The 20216-nt window shown below is 40.3% G+C and overlaps 1 protein-coding gene across 2 annotated transcripts in view; it reads right to left on the reverse strand.

Moving 5' to 3' along the window:
* celsr3 (cadherin, EGF LAG seven-pass G-type receptor 3) overlaps nt 1-20216 on the reverse strand; it is a 128308-nt gene that overhangs the window by 25674 nt on the left and 82418 nt on the right. For both annotated transcript variants that reach the window (XM_085393818.1, XM_085393817.1), the window contains 9 exons: nt 16111-16252; nt 13965-14085; nt 12056-12239; nt 10881-10982; nt 10684-10778; nt 10106-10315; nt 4767-4965; nt 1001-1189; nt 722-914 (listed from right to left, as the gene is read on the reverse strand). In XM_085393818.1, coding sequence (XP_085249944.1) covers nt 722-914; nt 1001-1189; nt 4767-4965; nt 10106-10315; nt 10684-10778; nt 10881-10982; nt 12056-12239; nt 13965-14085; nt 16111-16252 — 1435 coding nt within the window. The remainder of the gene's footprint in view (nt 1-721; nt 915-1000; nt 1190-4766; nt 4966-10105; nt 10316-10683; nt 10779-10880; nt 10983-12055; nt 12240-13964; nt 14086-16110; nt 16253-20216) is intronic.

Raw genomic sequence — 20216 nt, forward strand, 5'->3', positions numbered from 1 at the left:
AGGCAGAGACACAGTAACCAAAAAAAGAGACAAACCGAAAAAAAGAAGAGTGTGTTTTGTAAACCAGATAAGACACAAATGACTGATTATTGACACCAACTGAGAAGTGGACAGCTTGTTACTCGGTAATTAGGCCCAGAGGAGAAGTGGGGGACAGCAGAAGGAAAGAAGAGAGAAAACAAAGTAAAGACAGGATGATTAAAACAGAGAAAAGATCGCTGGAATTAGTCCTGATGCAGATACTCTGCTGACCTACCAGTGTTCCTCATATGACTATGAATTCAATTAGCCAAAACTTCTTTTAATCATTTATTGAGCAAAGATGCCAAACATGTCCTACTTGCAAAGATCTGATACAGTGTTGCGTGTTTCATATGTGTCTTTCATGGTTGCGCATACAAACAAGCAACCTGAAGATGTGGGTTTGGGCTTCAGTGATGGATCTTTTTCAACCTTTTTTCCCACTTTTGGAGACTAAATGATCAATAGCACAAATTATCGTCATTGGATCTTTTTTATACACATATATATGTAAAATCCTGGCATGTTGATGCTAGAATTGAAAGATAATGATCCCTATTTAATGATGTGATGCTCACGTTATTTAAAAGCAATTTTTGCAAACTGATTAGCACCAAATCAAAGACATACGAGCATAAATCACGAGAAGTTTTTGGAGTTGCAGTAATGAGATTTTCTTTAGTGTGTTTCAGATTCCCACCTCACTCCTCGTCTGTCTGTGTGGTACTTGGGAGGAAGGGCAGCACCCAGACTTCGGTAAATGAGCAGGATCACGATGGTTATGGGCGGCTCAGGCAACGCAGCAGTATGTTTTGCTGCAGTGTATTCTCCTGTCTGATTGGCCGAGATACTGACAGGCGCCGAAGCGGTGTTTTGAGGATCTGAGGCTGAAACTGAAAAGTTTGAGTCAGAATATGTTTCTTGGGTTCAGCCCGAAACACTGTGAAGGTTTTTATTCAGTGTGTGTGTCTGTTCTTACGTTCTTTTTCCGTCCTCTCCTTCTCCTTCCAGTTATGCAGCCGCTGCCGTTGTGGCACCAGGGCAGCAGGGGGCAGTATCACATGAGTATAGGGATCCCACAAAGCCTGACCACGAAACAGGGTGGTGTGGTAGCGTGGGAAACGCCTCCGCACATGGGTGTGGTTCTCCATGCGGTCCAGGTTCATAACTGATTAATAAACATGCAGCAACAGACACATATAAACATTTTTTGGATGAAATTCCCACAGATGTTGGGTAATTAGGGTAATTATGTTGTTACATTAGCATAATATGACTGGTTAAAATAACATGTATCTTACACTTTAGATAGCAGCAGTGATGCATTCGCTTTCTGATTTTAAAAGTATGTTAAAAAGTGGAAAGATAGTCCATATCCTGATTTTAAGCTATGCTCATTGTAGTAACTTTTATAAGACAAAGTGTCACAATCACAGCAAACCAATGTCACTGGTCCCTATTTCACCATATTTTGGGTGTCGCATGTCACAAAGAAACATGTTACTGTAATTGTATTACATTTTTCAGTAACACAGTAATGTAATGCATTGCTGTGGACAAATGGACAGAAGAAAAACTCCTCAAACAAACACATTTTTTTCATCCTGTCCACTTGCGTTAAAATGAGCTCCTTTCAGTTCGTGTGCAGGAGGAAAACAGTGAAGTGATTAACAGCAGAGATATGGAAATTACTTTTACTTGCAAACAACTGCATTACACTGCCTACAAAACTTTAGCTTTTTGCAAGCATCTGCACAAATAGCACGCTAACACAAAGCTAGCCAAGAACCCAAACTGGTGATAAACGTGAGTGCATGCTGACCCCAGTACAGCAGCCAGAGCCTGATCATCAACACGTAACAAAGACAGTGATGGGCAGTCCAGCTTACAGCCTCCATTTATAACTGCTCATATTTCACTGTGGTGATTATTTTGAAGTCTCTTTGGGTTCGTTTTAAAATTTTCTTTGTGTAGGAGAAAGTAATGTAATGAGTAGTGTAACTTTTTACGTGCTCTGGCAAATAATTAAGTAACATACTGCATTACTTTTAACAAAAATAATATGTTTAAAAAAACCCACCAACACTGCATATTACTTTTTGCAATGGCTGATTAACTGGAGCAGAACTGAACACACTGTGCTCTCTACAACACCTCTTAAAAAACATGTCACTGTTGTGTACAAAATAAAGTGTCTCATCTTAAACTTGTCCAGTTTACAAAAATGCATCCATCAAGAAGAAGAATAATGAAAGAACCCCCACACTGGGTCATTACCTGGAAATAACCCTGAAATCATTATGGGATAAACTGTCTCCTAATAATACTACCCGTGATGTTTCTCTTAGTACACAAACTATATCAAGAATATTCTCCAACATTAAGCTAACTGACTAGGAAAAAAAGTAGGACAAAAAATTAAATCCAAGCAATTAGAGGAATCAGAAGCTTGATGGGTTACTTTTACATATGCTGACCTCATTATCTCAAACTTTGGACATATATGACCATCTAACACTGCTTTGCCAATTAAAATACAGAGCAAAAGCAAATCAAGCGCCCCCTAAATTAGTGCCTGACAGTGTGTCTGTATGTGCCAATCACAGGTGTTCCATGCACCCATGAGTAACACTCCGTTGAAATTCAAATTTCACTTCAAATTCAAATCAACATTCAACCCCCTGGAAAAACACCGCAAACTGCAGCATGATGAATGCAGGACAAAGAAAACAAGGCAATGGTTGCTGACGCGACTCATTCAACATCAGCTCATACATCCATAAAAGCAGCCTGTGCATCCATCCAGCTCACACTGACCAACTGAAATCACCAACACGGCCGAAGACAGTAAGAGTAACGAAGGCTTCAATAACATTGTCGACACACTGGACAAACGATATGCTATTTTCCTAATTATTTTATAAAGGCAATATGAGTTTTATTCACATCCATCATGCAGGTACAATGAATGGTGTATATGTACAAACACATATTTGTCTGCAAATGGTAGTTTAAAGAGATTAAAAGGAATATGACCTCTTGATTTAATTTTGTGTTTTGGTACAGTTTAATTTTTTTTTTCTTCAAAGAGCTGCACTGAATTTAAGGAAATGAGGAGGAAAAATTTTGTTTCTGTGCAGAGATTTGTAGAGATGTGAAGATGCTGAACCAGTGTTCTGTTTATTCACTGCAATACTGGACAAAATGACTGTGATCATCATTTTAGCCATAATCGTGCAGCCCCAACCAGCACTCTTATCTTCTTCTGTGCCATTAAGCATCAAAGCAGCTTGCGTGCCAGACCCGTGTGACCTTGAGTCAGTAAAAGTAATACGAGACAGCTCATACAGCTACTTGATTTATCTGTTTTATTTAAGTTTAGCTTTTCCTCTTTGATTCAGTCATAGAACAATTGTCATTTTTAGCTGTGTCATTAAAAAATATTTTTTCCCCTATGGATTAGTGAATCATTAGGTAGCGAGAGAATATAAAAATTCCCAAACACGCACACAGAGTGGAAGTACGTCAGCATGGAGTGTTCAATAACGACGAAACATTTGATCCAGCAAACAGCACTCAATCTGTTGGTGTGAGAGGCATGAGAGTTTATCCGATAATATTCATGTAAAGTGGTTTATTTGTTAAATAAAATGTAAGAGATTGCAAATATGGGGTTTTACTGCCAGCATCATCAACAAAAGCAGCAAAAATCGAAATTAACCGAAGGCTAACAACCCATCAAGTTCGTCCACGTCCTCTCCCATGTTATTCATTTTTACCCGTTTAGCTTGGAGCATCAGCCACGTGTTTGTGTGTTTGCTGGAGCGAAAAAATTTGCGTCAGTCATGTTTCTCATTAGTGTTGCCTTCACTGCTGCTCTGTTCTTGTCGCCTTGGCTTCGATTCAGAGTTAAATAACTGGATTTTGTAAGAATCCAAGAGCAAACGCAGGTATAACTAACAAAAAGATTCACAAACATATAGAAGTTCAAGTGGTAAGTCAATATTAGCCAACAAAGGTACGTCATGAGGAGATTACAGTGACTGTGTGACCAAAGGTACACAAGAAGAAGCTGCTGAGGCAAAATTCAGCAGCTGGAAACTTTGATGAGTTTTTGGGTGTAAAGTATTTTGAAGGAATTCAATCGGCGTGTGCAGTTAAGAGCATTAACCGAGTGTGAAATTCATTGTCACTGGCTTGATCCCTGCCAAAGCTGCTGCTGCTGTTGACACTTCAACACCTCGTCTTGTTGTAAGCGGTGCAGATTATCTAACAGCATTTTTTGACACTGTGAAAGTGACAGAAAAATGTGGATAAGAGCAAAAAGCACAAGTGAAGGGATGGCAGAAACTAAATGAAACTTTAATAACCTTGACTCTTAGGAGCTTTGCATGTCCAGTGATGTTAAACGCCAGCGTGTATGTGTTTTTTGTGTATGTTGTATGTTGGCCAGTGCTGCGGTGCTTCGGCTGTCTGAGTGGGAGTGTGAAATCCATCTCTCTGTGGTGCTGCCAACATTCTGGCTGTGCCATCATCATCACTCGCATTAGTGCTGTTCATCCCCATGCTTTACAATGACTCATTATCGCTGATTTCACAGCAGCGATTTACAGTATTGTGAGAAAACTGAAGCATATCATTTGCAAAGATTGAGATTTCATTACTGTCTCGTTTAATTTTGGGGTGTGATCGGTGATTAATTATTGTATTGTGTCTGCATGTCTGCATCTGCAGTCCAAACTCACCAATGTTGGGAGCAACCAGCGCCACCGGGTTGAGGTAGGTGAGTTTCATGTTCTGAGCCAGATTCTTGGCGTACTGCTCCAGTAGCTCCGTCAGCGCTCCCGGACCGCCGCCTGGGATGTGGTTCTGACTCTGAGCGAGAGTACGCCAAAGCCCAGAGGTGCTCGGACCCAACAGCACACTGCAGCCTCGCAGGACGTTCTGGCACCAGCAGAAGGATAAAGAATTAATAAAAGCAGAAATAAAAACAGAAAAAGAGCCCATAAAAGTATCATGGCTTCTTAGGAGGTGCTTTGCTGCACTGTCTTCGAGGACAGTGGCCACACGAGCTTCACAGTTAATAACAACCGTTAAAAAATGTTAAATATTATCGGTCTGAGACTGTGGATGATGACAAAATATATATATTTAAGTTATTTGGTCCTACACGGAGGCAGACAGCTGCTTAAACACTGGTTAAAGACTCAAATAAAAGTTGACTTGTGGCCAGAGGACAATCAGCTATGGTGTTTTCTGCTAACAACACTGAATCCTCTGATGACTTCTGTTATACCGGAGTAGTTCTGAGACTTTCAGGGAACAGATTATGTTGGTTTGCATATGACTGGAATACTACTTGAAGCCTGCTGAGACTGCACTCAAAAATGTTTTGCCCAAAATGCATCCATCCATCCATTTTCTTCCACTTATCCAGGGGAACACCAAGGCTTTCCCAGGCCAGCCAGGGGATGAAATCACTCCAGCATGTCCTGGGTATGCCCAAGATTAGAAGTAAATTATTATTATTATTTATTTTATTTTTTTTACTTAAGTACAATGTGAAACATTGAAACATTAATGGAATTTGATTGGTATACATTCAGTTTGCACCAAACATATTTTCATTAATGAATAATTATTTGAATAAACACATTTTGTATTGTTGTATTTTTGGCGTGTGGTTGGGTTATGACAAACATTTTAATATTTTCTTATTTTTCTTTCCTTTTTTGTGAGGTGCACATTGCATCTGAAAGACATTGTTTGTATGATCTCCAGTAAAGAAATAATTTATATTCTCTATATTTTTAAAAACCATTCATAGCCCATTCCTACAAAATTACTGTTATAGTGATACTGATACACCTACACCTTACACCTAAGTTATATAAAGGAAACTAATTTAAGGTTTTACAGTATTGAAGACTTTACATTAAACATAGTAAACAGGCAGGTTCACGTTTAGTTTTAGCCAAGCTGACTGTGTGAAAACCTGCATGTCTTTATAACAGCATAAATCAAATCTATAAATGTGTCCCTGTGCTGGTAGCACTGTTTTTTTTTATGTTGTTGTTTTTTTAAGATAAATAATGAAACACAATTTCAAATTTAACTGCATACTGATATAAAACACAAAATTGTGAAGGAAAGACAAAAGATAGAGGAAATAAGAGACGGCGAAGGCACACAGGGAGACAATTCAGACAATAAAGTTTAACAGTGGGAGAAAAACGAGGAATTAAAGGTCAGAACACGAGAATCTGGTTCTGGTTGAGCAGATGAGAAGTACGCTGCATCGTCACGCCGTTTGTCTGGCTGCTTTGAGCACAACTATGATAAAAAATCCAAGCTAAGTCCTGACCCCAATTAGAACAAGCTTCACCACTGTCAGTGCTCCCATGTCATTGCTTTTTTACGGAGAATTGGTGACTATGGATGGAGGCCTCTTAGAGATTAGTCTGGACTGCAGAGCCTTGCACGAAGGGCTGAACAAAGAGAAATATCAGTGGAAAAGAGAGAAAGAGAGAGACAGGGAGGATCCCTTGCAGTCAGACCTAATAAAGTACTGCAGTGTAATATATTGCTCTGGGGAGAAAAGAAAGGAAAAAATAACATATGACACAACCATCAGGCAAACAAGGTACAAGTACATGCAGTGCAGCATAGAAAGAATGCATGAATTGTTGGGGGAGATGAAGAAAGATTCAAGAAGAGAATTTGTGCATGAGTGAGTGAAAAGAGGAGAAAAAAGAGAGAATAAGAGAGATGAGAAGTCACATGCAGAAGGCACAGAGGTAGGGAGGTGGAAAGTTGCGATGAGATGGAAAAATGAAGTGAAGAAAAGGATTGTTGGGGGTGGGAGAAAGGACAAAATGAACAATGTGACGGTACCATAAAAAATGGCATTGTTCTAGTTTTTTGTGCTCCCTTCTTATCATCCGTTAGAGGTTATCGAGTCACGTACAGCATTACCTGTATGTGACTACAACTACTTTTGAAGATGACCTCTGTGCAGTAAATGTTTCAGCACATGCAGTGAGAGATTCTGACTGCTATGAATAAATTATCCTCTGAATGAAAATGCTTGCTGTTCTCTTAGAAAACACGCCCAGTTAAACTTCCACCTGCACTTAGAGAAAACTAGAAAATTGGAAAATTGGCGGCTCTTGAGCTCAAGACCCGGCGAGAGCCCATATAAACTTTATTGAAAAGAAAGAGGGTGAAGGGGGGAAAGAAAAGGAGAGTAAAACAGTATAGAGGCCAAGGATGACGGGAATCCAGAAAGAGAGATTCACAAAGGCAGCATGGATGACGGAGAGAGAAAGAGGGGCTATCTTTTTTTTTGCAACATGCAATTTTGAAAAATTGTCTTTTTCAATTCAGCTCTTCAGCGATTCTTTCGCTTCATTTAAGAGAAACTACAAGTACATTTTAAAGATTCTGTCGCTGTGCTGTCACATACTTGACAAAACGTGAGCCCCAGCCGTCTCCTATCAGTACAGCAGCATTCAGATGGATTTGATCACAGCTTGAACATGAAAGGTTTTCATCTTCTTTCGTTCACTGCTACATACCTGATGTGAAAACTCTACTTTCCTCCCCGCTTCCCTTCATCTCTGCTGAAGCCACGGGGCTCTATTACCGCCGCTGGGTTACTATAGAAACCGTGTTAGGCATTACCTGTTCATCTTGGCCTAATAGCTGCTGTTGTTTAAAATGATGTGTCAAGTATCATCAGATATAAATTTTCTATTCTTTAGAAGAAAAAAAAGAGGTCGGACTGTAGCTTCCCTTTAGTGATGCCATAATAAACCAAAAGCTACCTCATTACCTCCAGATGCAGGCAGCACAACTGTTTTACAGCCAGAAGCCGAAGTTACGAGTCAGGTGAGCCGGGCATTAATGTGCTAATGTGGCAACACACCGTATAGCGGCTTTGTGACACTACAAACCAGCTAACCAATCACGAAGCCCTAATGGCCGTGTTTCTGATTTACTGTCAGGTTAAATGAAGGGACAGGCAGGAAAAGGTTTTTGTTTTCTCTCACTCTAGGACATCATTAATACTGCTGCTGAGTTGCCATAGCAACTGTGTGTGTGTGTGTGTGTGTGTGTGTGTGTGTGTGTGTGTGTGTGTGTGTGTGTGTGTGTGGACTGTGTTTGCTAAGATACCTTTTGAGTGCCACAACAAATTCATATACACAGGTTTAAGACGACTTTATAAAAAGAAAAGTGAAGGGAGGATGAAGTCTTACTCCTTTGTGTTGCCGTGCACTTTCTGTCTCCTAGCCACCAGATTTGTGGCTCAGATGTAACAAAAAACCAGAACCTTAAACTTGGACTAGTTCAAGCGCGTTATGCAGAATCAGTGGAGTAACAAAGCAAATGTCAGTGGGAAAACACTGGGGGGGATTGCATTACGGAACTTTAACATCTAAATAGGCACAAATGACATTTTGTGCTCAGACTACGGGAGAATAAAATACAACCACTCACTTTCTACTGCTCACGGTTACCATCGGGTGGCTTAAAATCCTCCCTGTTAGCATGAATTATGAATCGCATCCTGCTGTCTGCTGTGGATACTGTACTGGAGAGAAATACATCTTTTTATTGCCCACTAAGGTCCCTAATTAAAGTGAATAAATCACACCCTGGCTGAAACATTAAAAAGCAGGAGCCAACTAATCAGTTAAAGACATAAGAGGGAAAAATGTCGTGAGGTTTCAATTAATAACCATGAGAAAAATCGCTTGTTTCTAGCAGAAATCCCACATTATACTTTACGACTCTTACAACCGTTTGAGTGACGTGGAGAGAAAATGTTCCAGCGGGAATTACAATTTAAATTCACCTCATGAATTACAATAAGTGTAACTACCGCAGTAAAGTATTATAAGCGAGTGAGCTGTCAGTTTCATGTCAGCGAGCAGTTTGGAAGGCTGAAGCTAGCAGGAGGGGTCCTGCATTCCTGGATTCTTCAGCCACTTACTCGTGATGTATGGGAGCAGCTCATTCCTTGTCAGCTGAGTTTGATATATAAGCTTAAATATTTCTGGCAAAATAAAACAGAGATGTCTGGTTACCACCTTTATGTCAGAATGCCAACAATTTTTAAATTATCGCCTGTCAGCTGGTGCATCCTCAGCTGAAGGCGTCGGCATCAGGTAAAACGAGAGCCTGTCAGTTAATATGCGGAGATGACGCGCTGCAATACTTCATGAGTTACTGTCACCGCATCACCATAGCAACATTACTTCCAAATTTCTGAGAAAAGACATCTCGTTGCAATATCTAGTCACTGGGTCTGTACCCCATAATAGTAGAGTGTATCAATCATAGCTAGAGTTTTAAATAACAGCAGCTATTTTATGTCCTCTGGGAGATTCTGTGCAGATTTGTAGTTGCTAGCGGCAGGAGTATAGTAACACAAAGATTTTAACTCGCAACTTAATGTTTTATTGTAATATTTAATTTTGCACCAAGAGAGCAGATATTATTAATAATTTCGCATCATATTCACGAGGTCATTTAGAGTAGTTAGTTGGACGCTTTCCTTAGTGATCCGCTTGTTAAGTTACACTTAAATCTATTGACATACTGATAAAAGCTGCCAATAAAATGAGATTTAGAAAAACTTGATTTTCACACATGAAAACACCCCTTACTTTTACACCTGGATTCTTCCAACAACCTTTCACAGCTTGCACTTCATCTGTATTTTAAACAGTCCTGCTTTTGCTCACTAAATGCAGCATTTTATCAATATACCTAAAAGTTGTCCTTGAACTGCTCATGATGGTGTTCGTTGTATTGTTTGTATCGTCTGTGTGAATGCTGCTTTCCACACTTTTTCCATGACGTCACTTAGATTTAGATCAGAAAGGATGAATCATCAAGAACCAGTAAACAGCCCTTGTTAATGCAAAATGTCTTCCTTTTTTCACAACACCTGCATCCTCATCGCATCTCTCCTCCCCAAGTACATCAGTCTAAAATACACAGACTCAAGCAGAGTGTGTCTTTGTAAAGACTCTAACAGGAGCGTATAAAGGAATTTTCAAAAATATGTCATTTTTACCTCGTTGAAGTACGCGTCCTGGGTGGCGGTGAGTCCGAAGCCACTCTGCTGGGTCTCAAATGTAAGTAGGCGTGACAGCAGCCGCTCAGCTATCTGCAGGTCATTGCCATAGAGCCGGGTGGTAGCCTCGGTTACATCACGGAGCTGGTGGGCAAGCTTCTTCTCCATGATGGTGTTCAGCTCTGTCTCGTTGCGCTCCAGGGAATCGAGCTACACAAACATCCAGACGCGGGAAAAATATTTATTGAATGAATGAAGAGATTTAATGCCAGATGACATATTTGCATGCGTGAGCATTTCAGCTGTCTGTCCAACAGGCAAATCTGTCCTTGAATAATTTTCAGACTGAAGAATTCCTTCAAGACAGGAATTAAACTGGAAATCTCTGAGAAAGCGTTCTAGCTGCATATTAAAAATATTGGTTCCTGTTACTGTTTAAAAATAAATTAAATTAAATTAAAAACTTAATTGAAATATTCCTGCAGGAGAAATTTAGATTTTAGATGTTCAGAACAAACTTTTAATGGAGTTAAAAAGTGAATTAGTTATTGTATTACTGTCATTAGTGGTCTACGTACAGCAGCACTGAGCTCCACAAACGGAGGTGAAGTGCAGTTGCAAAGGTCCGGCTCCAACCAGCCTCTCTCGGCATCACAGTGTCTAATGGCAGCACCTGCAAAGAGGAGAAACATGAATTTTTTTAAAATGTCTCCTCACAATGATTTGGTATGAAAAATCAATGTGTTTGAATGCATTTGTGTTAATGTATACGGACCGACAGAGCCTTTGGGGCAGGGCACCGCGGCAGGCAGGTTGAACTTGGTACGCGGCCACCAGATCCCCTGAGTAATGGTCTTTGGACAACCATCATAAATGACTGCGGGAGAGAGAACACCAATTAAAATCCTTATCAGCTCAACAACCTTTTCCATTTAAAATCATGACAAAATATGACTCACAATGTAAATACATTTTTTTTTAAGTTTTTCTTTTGACTTGCGGAGAAAAAAATGAAAATGATTGTGAGAGAATAAAACAGCAGCGTCTCACTAAAAGAAGTAATTACAAGTGGAGACGCTGGAACTGACAAAGCTGCACAGAACAGGGGAAAAAGGGAGAGAGAATCAACTGGAAGCTGTTAAATAGACGATGACTATAATTAACAGTTTCTTTGTGTCTCTGGGCTCAGGCAGAGACTTGACAAACATGACCATTTTTAAAAAGACGGAACAGCGGAGAAACAGGAATCCTGTGATTACACAATAGAAGGTAAATAGGGTAAAAGCTCAGAAGTGGCTCATTATTGTCATTCACATGTCTTTGTTTCTACAGATGATTTAGTCTGAAGGCTTTTGAACCCATCCTAAAAAATATACACCTTGTTTAAAGTCATCTGGAGTTTGCCACCAGTCTACTGACAGTCCCACAAAAGATACACGGATGATGAAATTGTTTTGACAAGTTTTGGGAACTACGACTTCGCAGAGAAGGTTTAATACTAAATCCAACTTGGAACAAAAGCAGCTGATTTTTTCATTTACTTTGTTTTTATCAATGGAGCTGTGACAGTGACACACTTTTAACATAAAGCAAATCGTTTTCTACGAGTGATTCACTCCCTCACACTAATATTGCCTTCAGGCAGTTTTTAGAATTACTGAAGTTTTTTTATTTATTTATTTGATTTTTTTCACCCGCAAGCGGTGACGCCTCAGATATGATACGGAGCTTCACATCAGCAGATGAATGAATGAATGATGTAGCCCCCTGTTGTGTAAACAGGAGTAATCTCAACAGGCAACAGTGAGATGCAAAAATATGACAATAAACACACACACACAGTTCAGAGCCCCCGCTGGTGCTTGCTTCTTTTTCTTTCTTATTTCTTTTAAAGAAAATAAGCTAAAAATAAACAAACACAAACTCAGTTGACCTGCTTCTTTTTCTCACCTTCACAGCCTGAGTTTGTGACCTCAGCAAAAGGGTTGTCACACGAGTTGCACTGACGACCAATTACGCCAGGCCTGCACTGACACTGTCCTGACTCTGGGTCGCATGCCCGCGAGAAGGACCCCACTGGGTAGCAGTCGCACGGCAGGCAGGTGTCCGAGTTTCGCGGACGGAAGTGGAACTCCTGAATATACACATGGACGGACACATGAGTCTCAACCATACAAACTATCAGCGTGTTACAATTACATCAGCGTGCATGACTGTGAGATTTATACAGCGAATCAGATGGGGAGCCATGTATAAGAGAGAGTTGAAGAGCATCAATCAATGCATTACAGTTGATGATTTAGTTTGCACAGCTTGAGAATACAGAGGATATTGATGCCTTTGCCTCACACACCACTAGAGATGACAACCCACCTGGTCTCTAGAAACAATTTGTGGCAAGTGTTTGCAGGTTGTTACAGCACCAAAACTTTCTTGTGATTGCTTTGATCGCTAGCAGATTGCCAAAGTTGTTTGTTGTCTTCCAAGTCTGGAAGACGCTGAATTGTCTGTGTACCATCAAGTGGTAGTGGAACTTGGAAGTAAGAATGTTCACCTTTAAAACAAAAGCTGGCTCTTTACCTCTGAAACCAACACATTTCAAAAGACATAACATTCCCCACTTTCTGTTTGCGTAGCACTCTTCACAGCTTAGCAAGTAGTTGCAGACAAGTTGCAGACATCTTCCCAACAGACTATGATTGGGTCACTCACCAGTCTCCAGGCCTGTGTCACTGCAATTTTAGTAGTTGTTTTCAATGCATCTGCCAGATACCTGCAACAACCACTTGCATCTGGTTGGGAATTATACATTTTTCCCTAGCAACTGGTGGTTGCCAGGCAGGTTGCCAGCCAGTGTCTAGGTCTATGTGAACGGGACCTAACTCTGCAGTAAGGAGAAGAATAATACCAGGTTAGAGGATGATGGTGCAGCATCACCAGTGTATGTAATGTAATTCTGAAGGACTTCCCAAAGTAACTGTTAATGTATAGAAAGATAAATCTGTTAAGATCTCATTTTAAACCTTACTTTAAGATATCGACTGCAATACTTGCCTCGACATGATTGGCACGTAGGCTAAATGAGAGCATTGTTGTGTTAGCACAACAATGAGAAGAATAAAGTAACTTCAAATTGAATCTAAATTGTTGATAACTACTTTGTCCGGGGTCAAATCAACATGGTGATCGGCTATAGGCACCACATTTCCGACACACTCATTGTTTATGCCACCTACACACTACTTGCCAGCTGGAATTCAATATAGAGATTGTTCAGTAAAACCTCCCAATTTAACCCTTGGACCCCGATCTGTGATCATGTGTGCTTCATGTAGTCACGAGGTGTGGATTTAGGGGAAATGACACAGATTAAAGATTATCTTCAGGATTAAAGCCTAGATAAAACAGGATTCAATATAGCAGCTACAGAGGAGTATATCAATACGCGTGTATTTACGGATCGGAAATTTCAATATCTATGGATGATCAACATATCGTGGTTGCTGTTATATATACACATCTGGATAGCCTATCAACCTGAGAGGCGTTTACTGGGTGGTCTGCAGATGATCAATTTACTAATTAGGTGTTTTTAATCTAAACAGCATAAATTTTAAACATGACAATTTTAAATATTTGGTTCCATAGCAAAATATGTTGTAATGACTTTTTGAGCAGCTCCAGGATTTAAGTAATACAACAACTACCCATCCATTCATCTAATTTCTTAACACCTTATCCAGCTTAGGGACTATGGGAGGAATATCCAGAGGAAACCGACACACCCAGAGGGAAAAAAAGTATTTCTACTACCTTTCACAACATCGTTGTATGTACTTTGTGTGTTTCTCCTGGTTACCTTGCACTGACACTGTCCGCTGGTCTTATTACAGTCAGGATCGAAGCCTTTATTGGTGTCACAGTGGCACGGTCCACAGGTTGGAGATCCCCACCAACCCCTGGGACACTGATGATCAATCCTACACGCACACAGAGACACAGAGTCATTAACACAAGATAGATCAGATAAAAGAGAAAAACACCAACTGAGCAACACAGCCTGTCAAAAACTTTTAATCGCTCTTCAAAGGATTCAACATTCCCTCTGATTTCCAAATAATTGGTGGGAACAAAGAGATGAAAGAAACAAGTATGAAATGAAGGAAGCAAAGGTATGGATCGAACTGGGAGGAAATATTAATACTGGCATGTGGAGGTAGATGTACAAACAAAGAACTTGCACTTTTGCTGAGACACAGAAACAAGATATGATTATACACAATATATCGATTAACTTTTGACAATAAGGTTTACAAGGTGCATTAGACTTCCTACATAGCCACAAACTTTAAATGTTTCTTATTGCTGGCACAGCCACACTTTGAACAGTCGCATATTAAACAGGAAAGCCTCCTTCACCCATTTAAAACATTTATTAAGCTCACCGATTCGTTTTAAAACCTGTTTTCTCAAACTACTAAACTGACACTGAATTTCAACTCTATAAAAATAACTTTTTTTATGTTCACTACACTTCTCATTTGCTCACATCTCAGCTAATGTGCTTTCCTCCTAAACTCTAATGTCTAGCGTCTAATGGTTCACTGAAGAGATGAGTGCTTCTCGCAGTTAATGCAGACTGTTGTGAGCATCTCTTAATTGCACCTTGTGGAAAGTCTCGGAGAGCAAAATTCAGATGTGAGTGATTTGTAACTGAATATCAGGGTTGACTCTCCCTGTTGTGTATTTTTGGCAGCTTAAATGCAAAATACTTTGTCTGATCATAACTCAGGGTGCACAGAAACAAAGACAGGGCATTAAGCGGAAGCTGCTCCAGCTGTGCTTTGATGAATATATGCCTTGTAGGGGTCTTTCCTAAATGAGAAATGTGTTCAAACTGGCAAGTCATTTAAGATTATTTTTCACGTTTGCTTTAAAACAGCTAAAACTTTTAATTTTTAGATGTTAGTCTGAACTTTTGTTCTATAGGAACTGGCTCATTATTGTGATATGGATATTGGTAAGCTAGGCTCATTCATGACCCGGGAAATACATGTATGCTTTTAACATTATCGATGCATTGTTTTGCAGGGAACCATTACTAACAGACCTAGAGCAGCAAGATTTACTTTTGCAGAAACCTTCATGCAAATAGCTGTCAATCATCACCTAAAGTGACGATGACAGACAGAAGTAGTCCTCTATAAAATATAACAAGCCCACTATGTCATTTCACTCGCTAAAATAAATAGTACTTTAAAGGTACTCTGATGAGGCATAAAAACCTGAACCTTAAAATGATATAAATCAGCAAATCTGCAAATAAAAGTAGCCATAATATAAAATGTCGATCCATTTCTGATGTTATCATCCTTCAGTGCATGGTGGCAACTTAAAAAAAAGGAAAAAGAGGTACTCTCATGACCACCTATGGTTAATGAGCCATATATGTGTGTGCACGCATATGACTTGTTGCATAATCTTTGTAAAATTATTATAAATCCAGTCTTAGTGCTGATTTAATTTTCATACAACTCTCACTGTCTGCCAATCAAATATATGGAAAAACTTTACGATATTTCATTTGCAGGTGAAAATGTGTGTCCTTGTGAAAAACACACCAGATCAAAGATGTTCATCTGGGACAAAAGCTCACACAATGAGCAGCTCATGAGATAAATCTTAAGCTGTGTGGATTTCACAGGCAGGAAAGAGGCACGGGGTCAGGTCAGGGTTACGCTTACTTCACACAGTTTAACATAACCACAGATAACCTCTGAGTGTGTGTGTGTTTTGACTTGAGACTCCGCTCATCCCACAGTGGATTACATGGAACGCTGGAGATGTGGGGCAACAAGGCTGAACTAAAGCTACCAAGACACGCACATAACTGAACAGAGCTTAAGTGGGCTAGAGACTACAAAGAGTTGTAGTCTGTGTTGGCACCTCGCAGGTAACCCGAAGTTCAAATGTTACATCAGTTGCGTGGGCGTTTGCCTGTGTACCTGTGCTGGCAGTATTGCCCGTAGTGGTTGTCTCCGCAGTCACAAATGTATCCATGGGAAGAGCTGGGCTTCCTGTGGCAGTGAGCCTCATTCTCACATGGATTCAGATGACAGGCGTCAGTGCAGCTTTTCCCATAATAACCTGAGAGACACAAAGAGAGATGTCAAAAACCTTCAGCACAGTAAGAAAACTTGGTTCTTAAATGTTTTTTGTTTTGTTTTGCAGGTTAGATTAAATAATATTTTTGATTAAATTCACTGGACATGTATCTTCCACCTGAGCAAGTGGCACATCCTTTAAACTCTATGGACACAGGGAGGAAGTCATAGGCTGATTAACCCTCAATTTTATTTGCTATAATAACTTATAAGAAAAAATATCAGGAGACTTGTTATGCATATTTAAGTGGGTCTAAGCAAATATCCATTCATCCTACTGCTACCTAAATATTAACACTGAGTATGTCCAAGTTTTATTAACGTTAAAAAACGGATTTATTTTGGAAACAATCATCTACAGAAAAAAAAAGACAACCTTAGTGTGTAAAGAACTTCCCTTCCAAGTAATTTGATGAAATAAAAGCAGAACACAGCAAACACTGAGATCTGAATATGCAGTATGGCGCTGCGCCTTCCATCTGTGTACCACACATAATAACCTGTCAACTCGCAAGTAAACATCTCAAACATCAAACAGCGATTATCACAAATGTCATTCTCCTGACGCACTTCGGCTGGGTGAGCCACTGGAAAACATGCCGCAACGGTGCATTGCTACACTGTCAGCCGCTGAAACACTAACACAGCGCTTCTTCCTTTTTTTCTTTTTTTTTTCTGAGTTCAAAACAAGTACAAGAGTAGCATCAAGAAAACATTCCACTTGCTATACGGCAATATATATGCACGTCAGGTGTGGAGGAACCAAGACATGTTGATGGGAAGTAGGCTACTGGAACAAAGCATCCATGGACAACGGCTGATAATATAGAACTGATGCAGAGATGCTATTATGTATCACATATGCCGACCCAATGAGAGGGTATATGCCACACATGTGAGAACTATGGATGAGCAGAAAGCCAACATCCAAACTCACCAAGAAGTACCTGGTAATAACCACACGTGTCACCATCAAATGCAAAATATATCACTGTTCACACTGCTGTTCTGCACAGGCGTCAGTCCTGTAAGCCTGCTCATCACTAAGACTGGATACAGATATAAATTCAGGACTGGAGTGACCATCAGTCACCTCACACTCACCAATCCTCCTCATCAGGATCGATAGCGAGGACATCAGGATGCCATTTAGCCTGGATAAGTGGGTATATTGGCCAAATGGTAAAAAAGAGAGAGAAGATAACCTGGACTGAAGGGGTGGAGCCACCAGAAGGAGGAATAGCAGATATATGGGACAGCTACAAGTACCTGGGTATCCCACAATCCAAGGGAAACCATGATAAAGATGCACAAAGGTCAGCCACAAGTACTTACAGAAGATAAGACGGTTTTAAAAAGCCAGCTGAATGGTAGGAATAAGATCCAAGCCATCAATACATCCTCTCTACTGCTCAGCACATACCCCACTGTCGTACCAAGCTGGTCACAGGAGGAGAGAGATGCCACTGATGTGAAGAAACAAAAACTCCTCACAACCGGAAGTCCAGCACCCTGAGGCTCTATGAGCACTGCAAATGGCGAGGGCAAGGATTAGTGAGTGTCAGAGGCACAATCCAGAATGAAACATGGAGCATCTGTGAATATATCAGGCGCCCAAGAAGAGCTGCTCCAAGAACGCCTCAGGCAGCTGAAGACAGACGGTGAGGAACAGAAAGAGGAGCAATCTACACGACCAAGGCCCTGAATGGGATGAACCACTGACAAATAGAGGAAGTGGCTGACATCAAGAAATCTTACCAGTGGCCAGAAAAGAACTGCTAAAAGGACAGCACAGAGGCTCTGATCACGGCAGCACAAGAACAGGCCCTAAGCACCAGACGCATAGAGGCAGGATATTTACTGTATGTGGACCTTGCGTGCGCACTGAGGCACAACCAAGCAGCTGAGATAGCGTACAGGAACATCTGTGCCACTTATGGACAACAAGTCACGTGCAGAAAAACTGAAAGCAATATAATGTCACTGGAAAAGAAAGTGTAAATGTCGTTTTTTCATAACAGCACAGAAATGTGCTACATAAAAAGCAAAGACAGTACACTTCAACACAGCTGAACAAGCCACTTCAACAACACACGCGCACACTCCCAAGGTATACTTGTGTGCAGCATGAGGAACGAAGCCGTCATACACTTCAATGCAATCCCGAGACACTCCACACAAACACACCCGCCTCTTATATGGTAATACAGGCCAGCACATAAAAACCCCTCTTTAATCTAATGACTAAAGCTGAGCGCTTTATGCATATTTTGCAGTGTATTGAGCACAAATAGTGAAGGCCTCTCACCTAGACCTCCTTTTAAATTAAAAAGAGCATAATTGTGCTATTTAGTCATTAGGGAGCCTTTTTTTTAATAGGGGGACTTAAATATTACAGGACTACTCAATGACAAAAAAATCTACACTCACGTGAAGCCAGAAATAAAAGCAATGAATTTAAAATAAAACATTCCACAGACTCAAATGAATAATAAAAATAAAACTAAGATTTGCCTGTAATAATTAATAATGAATCCAACTGATACAGCTGGGTTTTTCCTTCTCAGGGGATTCTCATCTGCAACTGTGGAGCCACAGAAAAATCTGCCAATATTTTATTATTTGAGGTTTCATTTACTTAACATATATTTTTGTTTAGCAAGGTTGTGGTTATCAAATAGACAGAAATAACATGTAAATGCCTGGATTTCTATCTAATCAGGTAGCACAGACTCATGCCTTTATTGTATGTGGACCTATCGTGCATTTGTTTATGGCTGCCGTGGGAATTAAAGGTCTTTGCTACATTAGGCATGTTAATTACTAATAAACACAACGTGAAGCCGAGGTTGTCATAAACCAAGGTTTTAGAAAATCTAAATTCTTACCTGACAGCATTAGAGAGTCAAACAATTTGTCCTCACCAATCAGTCATGATTGATTGCTTGTACAACACAAACACAGACAACTTGTTTTCATCATATTTTATCCAGAGCTCCAGACCGATCAACAAATCTCTGCTTTCACCTCGTGTCTTAAGCCAGCTTGGCTTTCAGGCCCTCTTTTTAATTTACTGGCACAGAACAGAAGGACGTCTCTGCAGATCGAAGTGTGACTGGCTGATGTGTGCGTGCAGCTTGTTGAGGTCTGCATTCCTCTCAGCGAAGCAGACAAACATGTGCAAGGTCTGCTTTCACTTGTCCGTCTAAAGAAAATACAGAAGGCGCTTTGCTTTCAAGCCTGTGGCCTTGGCTTCTGCTAGTACTCAGTATTCACTTACACCAGCATTCAAATGAATCCTTTTTCAGTAATTGCATGGCCTTCTAACTTTTTCTGCTCTCTGTACATAATCAAACCCAAACATGCTATATAATTTTTTAAAAAAACAGACACTAACCCAGCTTCATCTCCAAAACTTCACACAATGAAGCTAATTGGAGCCATTGTTCAGTTTCCAATTATTCATCTCACAATTTCTTCTAACAACAAATGCACAAAAACATTGTGCCTATTTTCTGTCTTCTCCACCTTTAATTTTATTGTTCTCTACATCTGTTGCTTTTCTTGAACACACACACACACATTCACACATAGGTACACACACACGTACACTCTTCTATCAGCACTATACATCTTTACAGTTTCACCATGGCAACAGAAAAAAGGGAGACGACAACGGCCTTGGCTGTTTTCAGACGCGTATAATGACACTGGCCTTCTCAACACAACACGAGAGCGAGAAAGAGGCTCGAGCCTGAAGAACAAAGAATGGCGTGCATGTGTTTTTCATCTTTCGCAGTCAGGGTGCAGGAGTTGGTTTGAAAAGTTGTGCTTCTCGAGCGCTACACACATTCAGCGTGACTCACAGCTTCGCGTCTGACTTTCCTGTAACACAACATCAGCTTGACTTCTCCACATGACTACAATCAGGAAAGACCAATGAGTCA

This window comes from Rhamphochromis longiceps, linkage group LG20 (assembly GCF_057381845.1).
Source record: "Rhamphochromis longiceps isolate RC_006_pf linkage group LG20, R_longiceps_female_GT1.1, whole genome shotgun sequence".
Lineage (NCBI taxonomy): Eukaryota > Metazoa > Chordata > Actinopteri > Cichliformes > Cichlidae > Rhamphochromis > Rhamphochromis longiceps.